We start from the raw sequence: 16450 nt of genomic DNA on the forward strand, positions 1-16450 counted from the left end.
GTCCAGAACAGAAGTTAAGATTCCAACTTTTAGAACCTCTGACAGAATAGTGGAAGCAACACAGATGATAATTAAATTACTGATGTACTACAAAGTAGTCTCAGACAACTTGGTGTAATTAACTTTATGAAGCAGCTAGAAAATGTGACTAAAGAAATTTGAAACTGGCTGTGTTTTTCAACACTAAAATGTGCAATTTAGGATTTTCAGGATACAGTGAATGAAGTAAAGGATAGTGTTTCATAAAAGTATTGATAGACCAAAAAAGAAACAAATACAAGTTTCACAGGTGTTACCTTTTCAAAACCTAATGAACTGCCTTCAATCGCAGAACAAATAATGGGAAAATAAGTTAACTGTTGGTTTGTCTGGGGATTTTGGAGAAGAGAAGGGTCATACCCCTGGGCTTTTGGATGGTGGCTGTTTACAGATGACTTCTTTTAAAAGATTATGTTTTCTTAAGAACTTCTTCAGATTGTACAGGTGAAGCTTGACTACAAATTAATACGTTTGATTTTAAAATTCAGTGAGCACACTGAACATGCCAAAGTGACAGCACTATGTAGTCTTTATGTGGGTTTTTCTAAGTGCACATGCTATTTCTTTGTCGTAACATAGTGTTTATTGATTTGACAGCAATACTTTGTACTTCTGATCATAACGGATGGGGTGATAACAGACCTTGATCAAACTCGAACTGCCATAGTTAATGCTTCAAAACTGCCCATGTCCATCATCATTGTGGGTGTTGGAGGAGCAGACTTTGGTGCCATGGAGTTTCTTGATGGTGACGATGGAGTCCTTCGGTCCTCGACGGGAGAACCAGCTGTCAGAGACATTGTCCAGTTTGTGCCATTCAGGAAGTTCCAAAATGTAAGTAATCTTACTGATATGCTTCATAAATATCATGGAGGTATGCTGGGCTTGCTGGATTCCTGTATCTAGTCCCAAGTTTTTATGGTGTATCCAATATGTACTCAAAAACAAGTCTTTATCAAATGCAAAAAAAACCCCAAATCCCTCAATTTCTAATTCCATCACTGCATTTCTGGCTAGTTGCTGCAGCTGAATGACCTTTGTAAAACTTTTTCAGACTTGATTAAAAAATGGATTTTTTTTTTATTTGTGAGGAAAAACTTACTCTGACTTTGTTATTATGGTAATTTTTTGTTTTTACTGTGAATGCCCATTTATGAATGTGGATTAGTCTCATGATTTAGTACAGTATTAAAATTCAAGGTTATGTCATAATCAGGGAGGTCAAAATCAGTAGAAACTCTGTGTGGCCACAGTAGTGGTGATAGTTTTCATTTTCATAAAAGTAAATACAATAAAAAAAAAAAAGGTGGTGAAAGAATGAAGCCCTGATATTTTTTAATTCCTGTAAAACCCAGTAAAGTATGTGTAGGCTCATAGAAGTCAACTTTTAAGGGTCATAGTGTTGGAAAGAATTGACTTAAATAAAAACCACCAAAGTTTCCTCAGGATGGGCAAATAAGATCAATATTTTTATTTCCATCCTAATACATTCTAATTTTGTTTCGTGTCTTAGTATTAACTTGTTAATAATACTCCTTACAACTTCTTATTTTGCTTTTATATTTTTACTTTTGATACAAATTATTTGTTGAATCTCAGAGCAACTCAGGCAAACTGAAAGCAAAATCAATACAGAATATGCTTATCAAGTAATGCACTTGGATATAGATTAACTAGGGTCAATGCTCAGTATAATATTATGTATTCTAATGCTTTCAGTTTCTAGAAAAAGAGATTTTTTTTCTTATGGATACTTAGTCTTACAGTAAAAACAGTATCTGCAGAAGAGCTGCTCCATAGAAATACAGTTATTGTGGAAGAGACTTGGTGCAAAATATAGCAGATGATTTAGACAAGTCCCTGAAGGCTCTTTTTAGCAGATAGTGGAAGTATGTTTACATGGCTGAAGTCTGATAGCTGCACTGTGTATTTCATGTGACAAAAGGTGTCTTCAGACCTGGCAGCCCTTTGTGCACTCAGCTCCTGTTACTTCAGTGGCACAAGACAGCCATCTGATCCCTGGTAACAGGAGTGAGGAGGTAAAGCTGACAGGGAAGCTTCCATCTGTCTGTCACATAAGGGCACTGTGTCAAGCCCTCTGTAAAATTAGGTTGGCCTTCTAGAGGAGGTGCTTATTACTTGCCTTAGCATCTTTGTTAGCTGTTGGTGGAAACTGAAGCTTGGTGTTCTTTTTTTATAAGTCTCCCAAAGAAGCTCTGGCTCAGTGTGTCCTGGCAGAAGTCCCTCAGCAAGTGGTGAACTACTTCAGCACCTACAAACTTCAGCCTCCTAAGAATCCTGCTGCAAAATGAATGGGCTGACCAGAGGAGAGACTTTGTGCTTGCTTTACTTGTTCTATCTACAGGCTTTGGTTCTTGATATACCTTTTTACACATGTACACATGCCTCTGTATGTAATGTCTGTTAGCTTTTGCCTACAAATCACTTTGCCAAGTGTGCCTTTTAAGGGCCAAAATGGTAATGCTGTTTAGGTTCAGTGCTGATTTAAGCGATAGTGCTTAAATGGATGCATTTGATTCTGAAAAGAGTGGAAAAAAGAGTTTCTATTAAGCCACCATAACAAAATTTTGACACAGATGTTTCATATTCAGACAAGTGCCACAGAGTGTAAAGGCCCTCCTTGCCCAGCTGCTTCTTGTTTGCTACTTCAGTGCCTTTGGGCAATGCCTGGGATTAGTGAACATTAGCCAAAGAAGTCATTAAAGTAAATGTTCTTTTATAGTATACCTTCTCTTAAGGTAGTATGGGAATAACTAGGGTGAATCAAAGTAAACCTCTAACATCTCAGAAGAATACTACTGGCCTTTGAGGCTACTCCTGTAAGGACTGTAAGATGTGTTCCAATGTGCAGTGTACTGGAAAATGGAAATTCCACATTTATTTTGTGGAATTTTTGTTTTGGGCTCCCCCCCATAAAACAGTCATTACTATTGATCTTTAAAGGGCTTTTTGTGAAGTAGGAATTCGATTTCTAGTTTAAAAGTTTTCTCTGATTTACAACTGCATATTTTGAGGTAAAGGCAGATCTTCAAAGTGCTACCTGTATTTACTTTTTTCGTATTTTGAATCATGTTGCTTTTCCATGAGCCCACTAATGAAAAGCACCTGCAAAAACCCCAATATTCCCTCTTTCTCTCCTTTTAGGAAGACATGAGAAAGTCAGGTCTCTCAAGCCCTGATCCTATAACCATAGTGCATTTCTCTAGGGCAATTTCTGATTTATTTACTTGGGTTGAGTTTTCCCTTCATCTTTTATACCAAGTGTAAATCATGTATTTGCTTAGTGGACAAATGAAGATTTCTTGACCCCCAGCTGCATACTGCTTGCTGAGGATCTCTTCTGATCCTGTCACTGTGTGTAACATAAGTGGCTGGAAAGGTCGCATTTATCACTTCTGAAATGCCAATCTTGAACATTAATTTTGTAGTTTCACATTTGAAGTGGTTTAGGCATCCAACTTATCTCATGTGGATAGTCTGGCTGTAGTATGTAAGAACAGAATGGCCTAATGCTAAATTTAGTACACTTGGATGCTCAAGATTTCACCGGGTCATAGTGTATTTGACTTTTAGTTGCTGGAGCTGCTCGATGTGATTTTTTTTTTCCTGTTTTTTACATATATAATCCTGTTGAAAGCCTGAATTCACATTAACATTGACAGATGAAAGATATATCTGTTGAGATTATCTTACACAAGACATACCAAATGCTTTGTAGACAATCATGAATGGATATATTATCTCAATTCCATATTTCTTGGTGGAAGGGGATCCTAAATACTGTCAAGTAGTATTGATACTCTCCTCTAAGGAGGAGAGTTTGTTTCATGTTAAGCCAAGCTCTTTCTTTTTTTAAAATGTAATTCATATATTTATGTAAAAAAATATAAATCTGTAATCATCTTTTTATCAGTGTAATGAAAATCTGTTACTACTTTATGTATAAATTACAATCAAGTGTCATATCACATATACAATTCAAACTATAATAAACCTAAATCACACTGCTGCAAATTGAGTGTGTATGATTTTGGAAGAGTAAACTATTTCACAGCTACCTGCTTCATGTACAGAGAGAATTGGATGCAGTATTAATGCTTTGTCTACATTAATTGTAGTGGATGAGTACTACTGATAGGAGTACAGGATACTACTGAAGTTCCTCTGAGCTGTTTGCCAAAAATATAATGCTACACCTGAGTTGTGTTACCAATTCTGTTTTAAGTTGCCATGGAAGTGCATTTAAATGTATTAGTATGTATTATTATACTAATTATCTGCTTCATGTAAAAGAAAACCTGTTGTTTTGTCTGTATTCTATACATAAATTCTGAGTTTCTACAATAGAGATTTCATTATCTCTTATTAGAGAATTGCTTCCATGTTCCTCAAGCTTAGGGAGTTAAATAGCATATTAATGACACCTAGTTCTCAATGTGCTCTATTCTTTATAAATTAAATGTTTCAGACAGGACCATGGCAAGAACTGGTATAACTTAGAGGTGTACAGCCAATGCCTGTTGAAAACTTGCAGGCTGAAGTGATACTCTGAGTGAAGAAATGCAACAGATTGTGTGTCAAAGAGAAGGGGAGTTACTGTGTTGTTTTGCCTTTTTTATTATTATTATTAAGTTTTATTTTTTTGTGTAAAAAATACGTTAATAGCTTGAGGGTGACAAAGCAAAATATTGTCGAATTTTCTAAAGTGAATGTGCTCGTAGGTCACTGGCACCACCTTGTGATACAAGTGATGTATGGCAGTCTTTGTCATCAGATGCTTTTTGCGTTGTATTGGCCATAATATATACATATGTACAGCAGAGAGCTCACCTGTAACCATAATTTTTTACTTTTATATGTATTTCAGTTCTGATGAAGTTAACTGATTTGCAATGCCTGTGCATTAAAATGATCATTTCAGTATACTGGTCTGTGGTGCTTTTGTATTCAGTGCATCATGTGTAATGCTAAATGCTTTGTGATTCCTATGGTGAGTATGCCACGGATATAAAACAAGTATTAAAGGGGGAGGAAAAATGCCTTTTTACTTAGTGGTTATGACTCTGCAGCTTATTCTTCATAAGGCATCTTCTATGGGCTTCTAACAAGAAGATATTCTGAAGTCTGACAGTTTTAACTGTGACTGTTTTGTGCTCTTTGCCACATTAGAGTTCTCCCATGCATGCTATTTCATACAATTATTATCTGGTTTTCCAAAACATTTTTCCCAAAATCATGTCTACAGTTTAGTTAGAGAGTAATAGAGGGATGGTTATTTGTAGTTTTCAAATACGTTGTCCTACTCTACCCTTCAGTTTCTTTACATTCAAGTGTGGTCAAGTCTGAGGGACTTGATTAGGACACTAAGAGATACAGGAGACAGTGTTGCCACATAGAGACAACTGTTATACTGGAAACAGCATCTTTTAAGTGCACCAGAGTAATTCATTTTGCTTCTTCACTAGTCAAGAATCTATGGGATAGAATTAATTACTGAAAGAATCTTACATTTTGATTTCTTGTTTTATTCCTTCTGGTCAAAGCCATACAAATAGTTGCAATTTTGATTTATGGAGCCTTCTTGCACGGGCCCGCCCCAAGAATGGAGGAATAGTGGGAAGAGGAAAATACCCCAACAATGGAAATGTAGGGCATCACAGAAAACCAGATGGATGTTATTTATGTGTGGCCACTGTCTTCTGCACTGATGCTTCACCTATTTTGTTTTGGGTCTAAGGAATTCGAGAGCTGTGCATGACAGTAATCTTGCAGACAGAATTGTCAAACTTCTGCAAACCTGGGCTGTTACGAACTGTAGCAAAGCAGCAATTCGTGGGAAGCTCTGTCACTGCAGTGAAGCACATGGTATTGCAGTCTCAGCCTTTACTTTGTAATTTATGTCAGTGTGTGATTGATGAACTTAAATATGCCCACAGAGAAAACGTTCAAAATTACCTAGTAGCAGGTAATTCTGTGTAGGCAGGAGGGAATCAGTTCTTTTCAATGAGAGTGAGCTTTACTTTTTCATATAAAAATGTTAAAATATGGGGAATGTTTTCCTCCCTTCTGTAATGCTTTGACAACTCTCTCTCAGAAGAAAAAGGATGTGAAACTATATATTGTAATTCATAGATCATTATTATTCATAGAAGGTCTCATTCATGAAACAGTTCTGCAGTATTTCTAATCTTGAGATTTCATTGAAACAGTCCTAGATATGCAATAGATGAATAATTCTTTATGAAACAATTTAAAATTTTCTCCTGTCTGTGGTGATGTTCTTTTTTTCTTACATATGAAATAGCAAATATCATACAAATAAAGATGGTTCTCTCCACAAAGCAGTTGAACCTTCACCTGACTGCTAATGCAGTAGAACTTTCTTTTGAAAGAGATTATGATTTTTGTCACGTCAGAGCATTGTGGAATGTACAACATATGGAATTCAGTCATCCAGTTTTTGCTTGGGCAAATTTCCCACTGATTCTGATTAGGCTTCCAGTTTTGCCTGTGATTACAGAAGTTGAAAGGCTTTAAAGAACAGGCCTACAGAATGCATAGCCTGTAGGGTCGTACATAACCTGCAAAGTGAGTGTTTTATTTTTGCATGGTGCCTTCCTTGGTTGGCTGGTCAGCCAAGGAGCTGTGAAGCCTGCCCTTGCCACCTCTTGGCTTGGCCTCTGCATATTGTTTTTAGTTTACAAAGCTGTTCATCCAATGGTATCTGAAAGGGGATTGGAAGAGAGAGGAGGTGCAAACCCATGGAAGAAAAGAAAGTATTTGGGCATTAAGTTTAAAACACAGCTTCAAGCTTTGGTGTAATACTGCATCTGGGACTAATGAGTTGATGCAGAAGGTAGGCAGCATGGGAGCTCCTGCATGGGAGGCTGTATCCCTCAGCTGTGGCACTCATAAAGGATTTACAAAGGATTGTAGTTCACAAGTGTGATGTAGCTAAGACATGGGTTTCTCTTTGCACCATTAGTCAAAGTCTATGATGTAGATGAGCAATTGGAGCATTGGGTGCAACTCAGCAATGCAGAACCAGAAACTGTAAATCCTGTTTTTTATAAAATAGACTTTATTTTTGAAGTAGCTGGATTAGATACCAAGATTCTTCAGACAGCTGTATCAAGTGCTTACTTTTCAGAGAGCATGCCCAACCCATTGACAAGATCAAGCAAATAAGTCAGCAGCCCAAAGTTGTAGGTCACCTCTGGAGGGTGATCTGTTTAAGTCTTTCCCATGTTAATTTACCAGAGTCAAAGACAGCTGAAGCAGCAGTTCATGCTTTCAGAGGGCTGGCAATAATTCTGTAATCTGCTTCCCTCTTGCAGATTTTGGGATTTATTTTTTGACAATGGTTTTGTTTTGCTGCCCTCTGTCCCAAGGTAAAACTTCCCAACACATAGCACCTGCTGTCTGCTCTGAGCCATGCTGGTCACAAGCCCAGGTCACCGATTATTATAAGGGGAGGAGAGAGAAACATAAGGAACCTTAGCAACAGTAGGGCAATAGCAAGGAAAAGGATAACTATGGGAACGCAGAGGAGAAAACAGAGAAGAATACTTACAAAAGTTAAGAGCAAACTGAGCAACAGGAACAGTAAGAAAGCAAGTATAAAGAGGAGAGGGAAGAGGAGAAGTAGGAACAAGGCAGAGTAAGAGAAAAGGGAGAGCATGGATAAAGCAAGAAACAAGTCGTTGTGAAATATAGTCTGACCTGCAATTTCTAATACACCAAAAGTTCTCTCTTCAGTGTCAAGGTTAAGAATATAAATAATTTGTGCAGTCGTGCCAGGAGAGGAGGGCAAGAAGACGAGGAGCTGGAGTAGATTTTTCTCATGTGTAGTCTCTACTTTTATATTCTATCCAAGAGCCAAGTCCAGCCAGCCCTCTGAATGTAGCAATACAAATAGATGGGGCCACACCCCAAAGCACCATCTATTTCTTTTCTTTCTCTTTAATTTCAACTTTAAGGATCTCTCCTTCTCCTGCTCTGGGGGATGGTGTCATACTAATGATCAGAGACTCCTTACTGGTTGTTCTCTGCATGGCTGCAGGCTTAGCTTCTGCCTGTGGCTTTGGCTTTGGAGCAGGGGGTGCAGAGGGGGCTGCAGGCTCCACAGGTTTCTTCTCCTCTTCTTTAGGCTTGGTCTCTATTTCCTCTTGAGTTTCCTAGAAGCAAGATGTTTAATGTTTTCCAATACTGCAGAAGAAATTCAGGAAGTAGTTCTATTTTGTACATGTCATGGAAATGACAACTGTATTAGTGGTATGCAACACATGTAAGTTTCTATTCAGATGCTGAAAATTGATTTCTAAGTGAAAAATGCAATTTCAGAATCAGAATATCAGTAAAACCTGGGAAACCCTTGTGGATATTCATAATATCTGCTTCTTACTAATATAGAAGGATGAAACAGACCCCTTTGGGGCCACAGAACCCTTCCTTAGGTCTTGCCTTCTTTTATGTACTTACACTAGTGGAGAAAGAAAGACTGTTACATAAATCTTGACCTACTTCCCACTGCCCCAATTGCTTGGCCAGGCTTATTTGCAAATAAGTTCACAAATACACCCTAAAATGAGCAGTATTTCTGCTCCAATCATATTGCTATACTCATTTTTGTGAGCAAAGTGCAAAGTTCTTTTTTTAACTTACATATAACTACATTTATTTCAGCTATAAAAAAAAATCTGCCACCTTTGGGTTAGTGTAGAAGTGAGCAGTTTCTTATTAATGTTTCTCTGAACAGAGTATAATGTGGGAATTATTTTTCATCAGTTAAAACAGTGGTTTTCTCATAAGTGCAAGATATTAGAGATTTAATCAGTTTTAGCTGTGTGGGCTACACTTTATATTTTGTCTTCAGGATTTTTAACAACCAGAGATCTGACACTGAATTGGAAAGTTTGCCATGTGCCCGAGTCAGCTGGATCAGATTACTGTGTTTGGGTATTTCTGTATTTACTGTTGTTTACATAAAATTAGAAGATCAGATGCCCTTGAGGCCTTTGTAAAATCCATTTATCCTTACTTTCTTAGAGGTTTTTTTGTTTGCTTACTTTTTTTCCTTGCTTTTGTTTTCTCTGGTGTGCATGAAGTCCAGGTTCAGAAAGATTGAGCCAAATCACAGAATTAGTGTTTACAGAGATTAGGAAAGGTGGTTATATCTCTGCTACTGGGAGTTTTTACTGTTGACTGCAGCAAGGCTGAATTTTCATCTACTCTGTTTGCCCAAGCCCTCTCAGTAGATTCTACTCTGTTTTCTGTGGCTTTACCCGAGTTTCTTGTTGTTTCTTCAGCTGCAGCAGCTTAACAAGGCCATCTTTTCCTTTTCCTCCAAGCATTGCTTTAAACAATTTCGGAGTTTCCTGTTTCTGCCCAAAGAGGCTGGCCAAACCCCGTGGTTGCTGCACTGGTGGTCCAGGAGGAGGTTTCCCCTTCTGCTTCAGCAGCACCCTGGAGAAAGAAGGGAATAAGAACACACACCAGTGCTGTGAAACTGAGCGAAGTTCCTGCAAAGCTGAAATATCACATTTATGCATGAAAATCTGGTGGTTCTTACTTGGTTCCCAGGTCAAGTGACAAGAGCAAAATTGGAAACAATAAAGGTTTTGCCCTAGGGTCTGGTAGAGATGGAGGCAACTGTTCAAACTTGGAGTTCCTTACCTATATCCTGGAGTATAAACAAGGGTTGGCTCAAATTGAAGTGTCACAAAACAGATGAAAGAGGTGTGGAGGGGGATGGGTACCCTATACCTGAGGTGGCAGTCTCTTATCTGGCCTTATGGATGCAAATTCAGAGAGCAACTGGGACTCCAGTTGGCACTTGAGGAAGAAATTAACTAACTTCCAGCATGGCTCATCTTTCATAGATCAGGTTAGACAGTGGTACTTTTTTTTGGTCCTCTTCAGTAGAAGACCTCCTGACAATATAAACACTACTGCCAATCTTGTGGCAGACTAGATTTTCACACTGTCCCGTAGCTGTACTGATTTGAAGCTGTAATGGCAAGAACTGAGAATGAATAACAAGGGTAAAGATTAGATGAAAGATCTGAGATAGACAGGACCAGTAAAAAGCAGGGGGTTCCCATGCTTTCAGTTTCTATTAGATTACTGTACAGTTTTCAAGGCCACTTTTCTATCCTTGCAAAAGCCCTGACTTAAGGCTCTTTATGAGTGAGGACTATATTTGCAGTCTGAAATACAGTAAATGCCATAATACTATAATTTTCTCCAGCATCTTGTACTTTGGGAATTTCAAAAGTGAAGAGTTTACTTATTTTAATTTTTTAATTTTTTTTTTATTTCATTGCCATAAATTAAAAAGTATACTTTAGCAGCTTGCATGGCTTTATTATGCAAAAAACATACAGGGGTTATTGGGTGAGTGATAATATAAAAAATTCTTTCTTGAATAAATCCTTCCTGTTTATTGCAAGGAGCCCTTTAAAGGTGTCAGATGACCACGTAGAACTCTAATGTAAACCTTCCAGGACAGAGCAACTGGTAACTTCATTCTAAAACTGAACATAACCACAATCTTTATAAAAACAATGCACAAATTTCCTCTTGCTGCCTAGTTTTGGCAGAATTTGTGGATGCCTAGACTGGTAAGCAAAATACATGACCTCCTGTGCAGGGCAGGTACTGCCCATCTTTCAAATTAAACAGGATATCCTGGTTTTAGTCTGATATCTAGACAGGTCTTTGAGCTCAAATGGGAGTGCAGATAAAAAAGGTGGATGATTAGGCTCCACGGTTGGGAAAGGCTGTCTGGAGGAAGCAGAATTTAATGGATGGGCAGAATATGCCTAGAGTGGGCAAGAAAGCAGAAGAGGCAGCGTGGGACAGAGAGACAGGAATAACAAGGTCATACTACTGTTTAGATAGAAGCTGGAGAAAAGTCAGGAATGATTGAGGCTCAGGATCATTTGTCCATGCATTTGTTCCTCTTTTCTATCTGTTAAAGCTGGTTTTGAAAGTTGAGCAGTCTGCCCATCCTGTGTCTGGTTTCCATGTTCCTCAGGGACATCATGATTCTCAAGATACTGTTGTTTGACTACCAGGCCTGTTACAACATGATGAATGCAGCCATTTGCTAGCACTTCCAAAAGACAAAATGTCTCTCCTGTGCTATGTTTAGTCTTCTCTGGGGGAATTTCAAGTCTGGGACCGACCTTCCAACCTTTGATAGCAATTCAAGGCAACAGTTGAGAGTAATAAGGGTATTGAAGTATACTAATAATGATTATGAAATATTTCAAGTATTTGGACCTTTTACAAGGTAGCAAGGTACCCATCTTGTCATAATTTTATAACAAAATCTGACAATACTTTGCCCTTTCAAAGCTCTGAAAATGGCCATCCTAGCAAACTACAGCCAAAGGAAGGTGAAAAGCAATCTTGGTTTGAAATCTCTTTTCAGAATGCTTTTGAATGAAATGCACAAGTATCTAATCTGTGTGGTTCCATCTTGTCAGGCCTTACTTTAAATCCATTCCTAACTGCTGCTTAAGATTTTGGAAATGCATACAAGTCTGTGGATGCATTGAAGCATATCTCTGTAGAATTAATTGCAAGTGCTTTGTTGCATCTTTGAAAACCTATTCCTTAATTGATATCTGTCCTGCAATTTCTTTCTTGATGATGTAAGAAGTCCTGATGTGTATCCTTATCTCCTACTTTTTTTTTTTGTTACCTAAAATATAATGCAGAAGGCAACTACATTCAGGATTTCATTTTACTTACCACATTTCCACAAACCTTGGGATTCCTTCCAAGACCATCAACTTTCAACTAGAAACTACCAGGCAAATCTGCCCTCTAACATCAAATGCGTTTAAAACTGTTACTTTTCCAAGAAAGGAATGCAAATCGTCTGGAAGTCACAACTGTCCATCCTTCAGCTGAATGATATGATTTAAGAAACTCTTATTAGGACATACTTTGCTTTCTTCATGAGAAGTTTCTCTGAGTCAGGATAATGCACCAAGATTTCATTGAGTGTTTTCTTGTCCAGAATGAAAAGGTTGGCAAAGCCGTGAGCCACCACGTTGGCGGTCCTTCGATTTCCTCCACCTGCAGCGAGTAGGCTGGAATGAAAATAAACACCATCAGTCACAGTGTTACTTGCTCTAGTGAGGAATCTCTTTGCTGGTGGTTCTCCGTTGAAGTCATTGTAAAGCTCACTTATGGAGCTGGCTGTTCTGTCCAGTGTTCTGTAAATGCCCTGTGCAGATGGGATTAGAAATTCTGTCTCAGGAAGGCAAATTGTCACATTTGGTCAGGCATATGTAGCTGCTAAGGACTGTGAAAAGTTTTGCTACATAGAGACATTTTTGCCAAGAGACACCCACAGCTCGGACTGCACTTCTTTTAGTTCTCAGGTGAACTTGGCATTTCATCAGTTTTATTGCTGAAAATTCTTTGCATCAGAAGGAGAGCAGCATTATTTACAGTGAATGAATGATTTTCCCCCAAGGATTTTTTTTCCTGAGGGAATTAACTTCTGTGGGGCTCTAGTTTTCGATTTTCTCGCATACCACATCTCGTGTTTAAATGTTGGCAAGTTGAATGATACAGTTTAGGAAGGTCTTTCAGGCTGACAGTAACAAATGTGTCTGCCAGAAAAAGAAGGCTATTTTGTTTTGAATGTAAGACATTAGACTAGTTTAGCTAGTAGCAGTTGGTCAGAGGAAGGCTATCTGGAGAAAAAATTAGATGTACAAATAAAAATAAATTGTTCATCTTGCACTAAGCAATTGAATAGACTTCACTTCTCAGCTCTGCTGATAAGTAAGAGAATTTGCATTTTGCTCTTAATACTAAAATTGCTCTATCACTATAATCAAGAGCCCAAAATTTGTCCTTTAAGGATTTCCCAGTGAATTAATATTTTTAGAGAACATTTAGTATTATCTAATTTTAAATTTTGTTAATAAAGATACTCTGGACCCAAATAAACAGGAATTAATACCCGTCTGAAGTAATAATTAAGGTTATGGAAATATTTGTTTTAATATTAAAGATATTTATAAAATATGTTTCTAACTATTAAATCATATAGATAATACATTTAATTTATAAAGGATAGTAGGAGACCTCTGCAACTGTGTGTGCAAGGCTAGTTTTACACATTCATAGTGTTTTTCTGCAACTCAAGACAGCAATCAATACATGAACTGAAGCTGAAAATGTAGTTTATCATCTTCTTTTTAAACAATTCTGTGTGATTCCTCAGATAGAATATAACTCTTCATGCAATAGAAAAGCTGCTAAAGAAAATTGCAAACACCTTTTGAGCTCGGATGAATCACTTTTCAAAAAGTCATTGAACAATCATTTTTAGGCTTTCCTAACAGAAAGCTCATTTTATCAAGGTAGACAAGGACTAAAGAGATCAGCTTTTTCATTATGGTGATGATGTGTGGTGAATTTTACAAGTAAGGCAGTCTTTGGTCAAACAGAATCATCTTTGACTAAGGCCAGTGTTATGTACTTCAGCATTCAATCTTGTTTGGTTAGTGTGTGAAGAGTTATATGCCCAACTATTTTAAAACAAATACATTTGCCTTGCAATGGTTCTTGGTAATGTAATTTCTATATTAATCACAAAATTTGCTTTTTTTACCCAACATTTTTTACTCCTGTTGTGAGCCTGAAATGCTGTAATATTAGTAGAAGTTGGTAACCTTAGAATTCTTATGCTAGAAAATTAAATGTCGAGCTACAGCATTGTCAGTGATGACTCAGCTTATCTATTGTTTTTATAGCTGATCTCTGTAGGAAGCTGCTGTTAATAGAAATTGGGTAATGGCTTGTGTTATCAGCTGGACGTGAAGGGTTGTGGTGGCTCAGCTGGGCATCTATGTGCATATGAGGAGAACTGGTCGGTCAGGGAAGGGAAATAGGTCTGGATTTTGCTTCTGAGAAGGATATCAAACTACAAGGAGCAGAGCCCATCCCTACTTTGAGGGAAATCCTGGACCAAAGTACTGGAAAATGTCATCTTTCACAAAACTAAATAGCCTCTGTAGTTTGGATTTTTTATATGAAGTTCAAAATTACAAAACAGCTGAAAGCTGAAGCTGAGGTGAAACATTTAGAGATCTTCCTGTCAACAATTTACATAAAATGGAGAATGTTTTAGTTTTTCCAGAATTAACATTTTCTGATAGGAAATAGTTCTAGTGAAATACCAGTAAATGGATGAATGAGGACATCTGGCCTCAAGTGTAACTTTCTCTGGGCTAGTGAAATGTTGTTATAACTGAATTTCTCTTGTTTTGAATTGTCTTTGCTCATGTGCTGTCTCATTAAGGCAACAATCTGTTTCCTTCTGATTCTGAAATTATTTTATTTTCCCAAACTGATATTATCTATACAGGAAAGTTGCAATGAGGGTAAAATGTTAATTGGAACTCCCATTACTTAATCCCTTTCTGTAATAATTTTCAAGGATGAAATTGGCAAGGGACACATTTGATTTTTACTCTTGCTTTGGTTTTCTAGTATAATTCAGGGAATTTTTTGGAAATAAACACTTTTTATTTTATTCAATTCCTTTGCTCCTGGATCCTTTTAAGCATCATTGACATGCATTTTGAAGAGAGTGAGATTAAATAGCAAGCATCTTATAAATCATGTACCTAAACCACTCAGAAGGAAGCTGACATATTTCTTCAAACAAATCTTGAATTGTAAATCAGAAGGAAATCAGCCTGATATCAGGTTATAACCATTATGAAGTGAGAGGAAAACTTGGATGTCCTAAAAAAAACATAGGGCATAATCCATTAAAGAATATTTTTTCCATTTGCCTGTGGTATTCTCTTTTCAGGAGACTGTGACAAAATTTATATAAAAATGCACAATTCAAACTCATTATTTTCTAGAACCTTGCCCCTAGGAAGAGCATATATCTACTGATATACTTAGTGCACCATGTCTGCCAGTTACGATGGCTTTTCTCAAGTTTATCCACTGCCTGACATTTTATATGCAAATTACACGTGTGTGAATGGGTTTGCTGCTGCAGTAGGTCAGTCATGAATAAAACAAGACTAGTAGTGTAGTGTTATAGCATTGCTGGCCATATTGGCAATTATATAAAGAGTAACACATACTGGGAAATGAATCTTTAAAGGTCGTTGTGTGGTTCTCCCACGGAAACAAGTACTCACTTGTGTTAGATCAAAAGTCTAAAAACCCCTTCCTTGTTTTGAAACCAACAGTTATCATTTCTCAGTTTAAAATACAAAGTTCTCACATCAAACACCAGACTACTAAATAATTGAAAACCACATGTGTGTTACATATGGGGGCTCCTTTAGCTTTTTTCTTCTGTCTTTTCATTATTCAGCCCTTATTGATGAATTCATTCTCAGTCTTTCTGCATAACTTCCAATACAGCCTTTTGTTTGGAGGCTTTGCTCAGGTAATTATATTGTCACCTAGAGAAATACCTTCCAAATAACCTTCTCAAAAAGGCTGATATAATTTCACTTCTCCACTTAATGAACAAGTTCTGTAACTGTGAGATATATCAGATGTTTTCCACTTAGGTCTAAGCAAGTTCTTTACGCACATCACTGGATAAACAGGAATGTTTTCCCTACTACAAAGAGAGACACAACTAGAGGACAAATGTAAACCTGGCATGGAGCTGATTATTGCTTTTCAAAAAGCAGATTAGAGCTACCAGCAAGAGCATTAACAATAATAGGAAGGCAGCTGGAAGAAACTAAGGATCCAGTTTATCACATGCAGCAGCACATTAATTTTATTACTTTTCCTTGGGCCAACCTCAGCAGAGGGATGCAGTGCCTAAAAACTAGCACTTGATTGGCTAACTGGGCAATGTAGCACATAACAGTTAATAGATTTTGCATACAAAGAGCACACAGAATATAAAAACCATTCATAGCCACCAGAAAAAAAATCTCATCCCGATTCAGACAAAATAAAAATCTGGTCTATCCACCTTTGTCTTGTCTTCTATGCTTTTAAAGAAATATTTTTCAGATTGGGTTGTGTGATTTTCAGTGATTTAATCAGCTCTTAAATGAACTACTTCTAGTTGCTATTTTGGATTTTTGTATCTATTTTGTTGGAAATTAATTTTCATCTTTGCCATCTGCTGTTTAAGGGCAGCTAGTCTTATACAGACAGTGAAATGCATTTGGCCCTCCTGTATTGCAGACAGCATAACAGGGAGATATGTTAAATCTTTAAAATGCCAAAGAAGAAATTTGTCTCTCTATCCCTGTGTGCATTGATCAAAACACTGGTCTCAGATCTTACCCTGTTAATCACTCGTGCTTCACCTAGATTTTCCTTCATTTACATGCATCTCCTTGCTTCTTTGTTGATCCTACCC

General features: G+C 37.4%; 2 protein-coding genes across 7 annotated transcripts in view; one reads left to right on the forward strand and one right to left on the reverse strand.

The window, feature by feature from the left end:
• The window catches only part of CPNE3 (copine 3), a 28542-nt gene extending 23559 nt beyond the window's left edge, over positions 1-4983 (forward strand). For all 6 annotated transcript variants that reach the window (XM_083862822.1, XM_083862826.1, XM_083862823.1 and 3 more), the window contains 2 exons: positions 637-873; positions 2241-4983. In XM_083862822.1, coding sequence (XP_083718948.1) covers positions 637-873; positions 2241-2351 — 348 coding nt within the window. In that variant the 3' untranslated portion in view covers positions 2352-4983. The remainder of the gene's footprint in view (positions 1-636; positions 874-2240) is intronic.
• Positions 4984-8003: 3020 nt separating this feature from the next.
• Positions 8004-16450, reverse strand: part of CNGB3 (cyclic nucleotide gated channel subunit beta 3) — a gene marked incomplete at both ends in the record, with an annotated part of 88109 nt that continues 79662 nt past the window's right edge. The window contains 3 exons of the mRNA XM_083859665.1: positions 8004-8237; positions 9345-9525; positions 12018-12164. Coding sequence (XP_083715791.1) covers positions 8004-8237; positions 9345-9525; positions 12018-12164 — 562 coding nt within the window. The remainder of the gene's footprint in view (positions 8238-9344; positions 9526-12017; positions 12165-16450) is intronic.

Source organism: Zosterops lateralis (assembly GCF_965231275.1).
Source record: "Zosterops lateralis genome assembly, chromosome: 1".
Classification (NCBI taxonomy): domain Eukaryota; kingdom Metazoa; phylum Chordata; class Aves; order Passeriformes; family Zosteropidae; genus Zosterops; species Zosterops lateralis.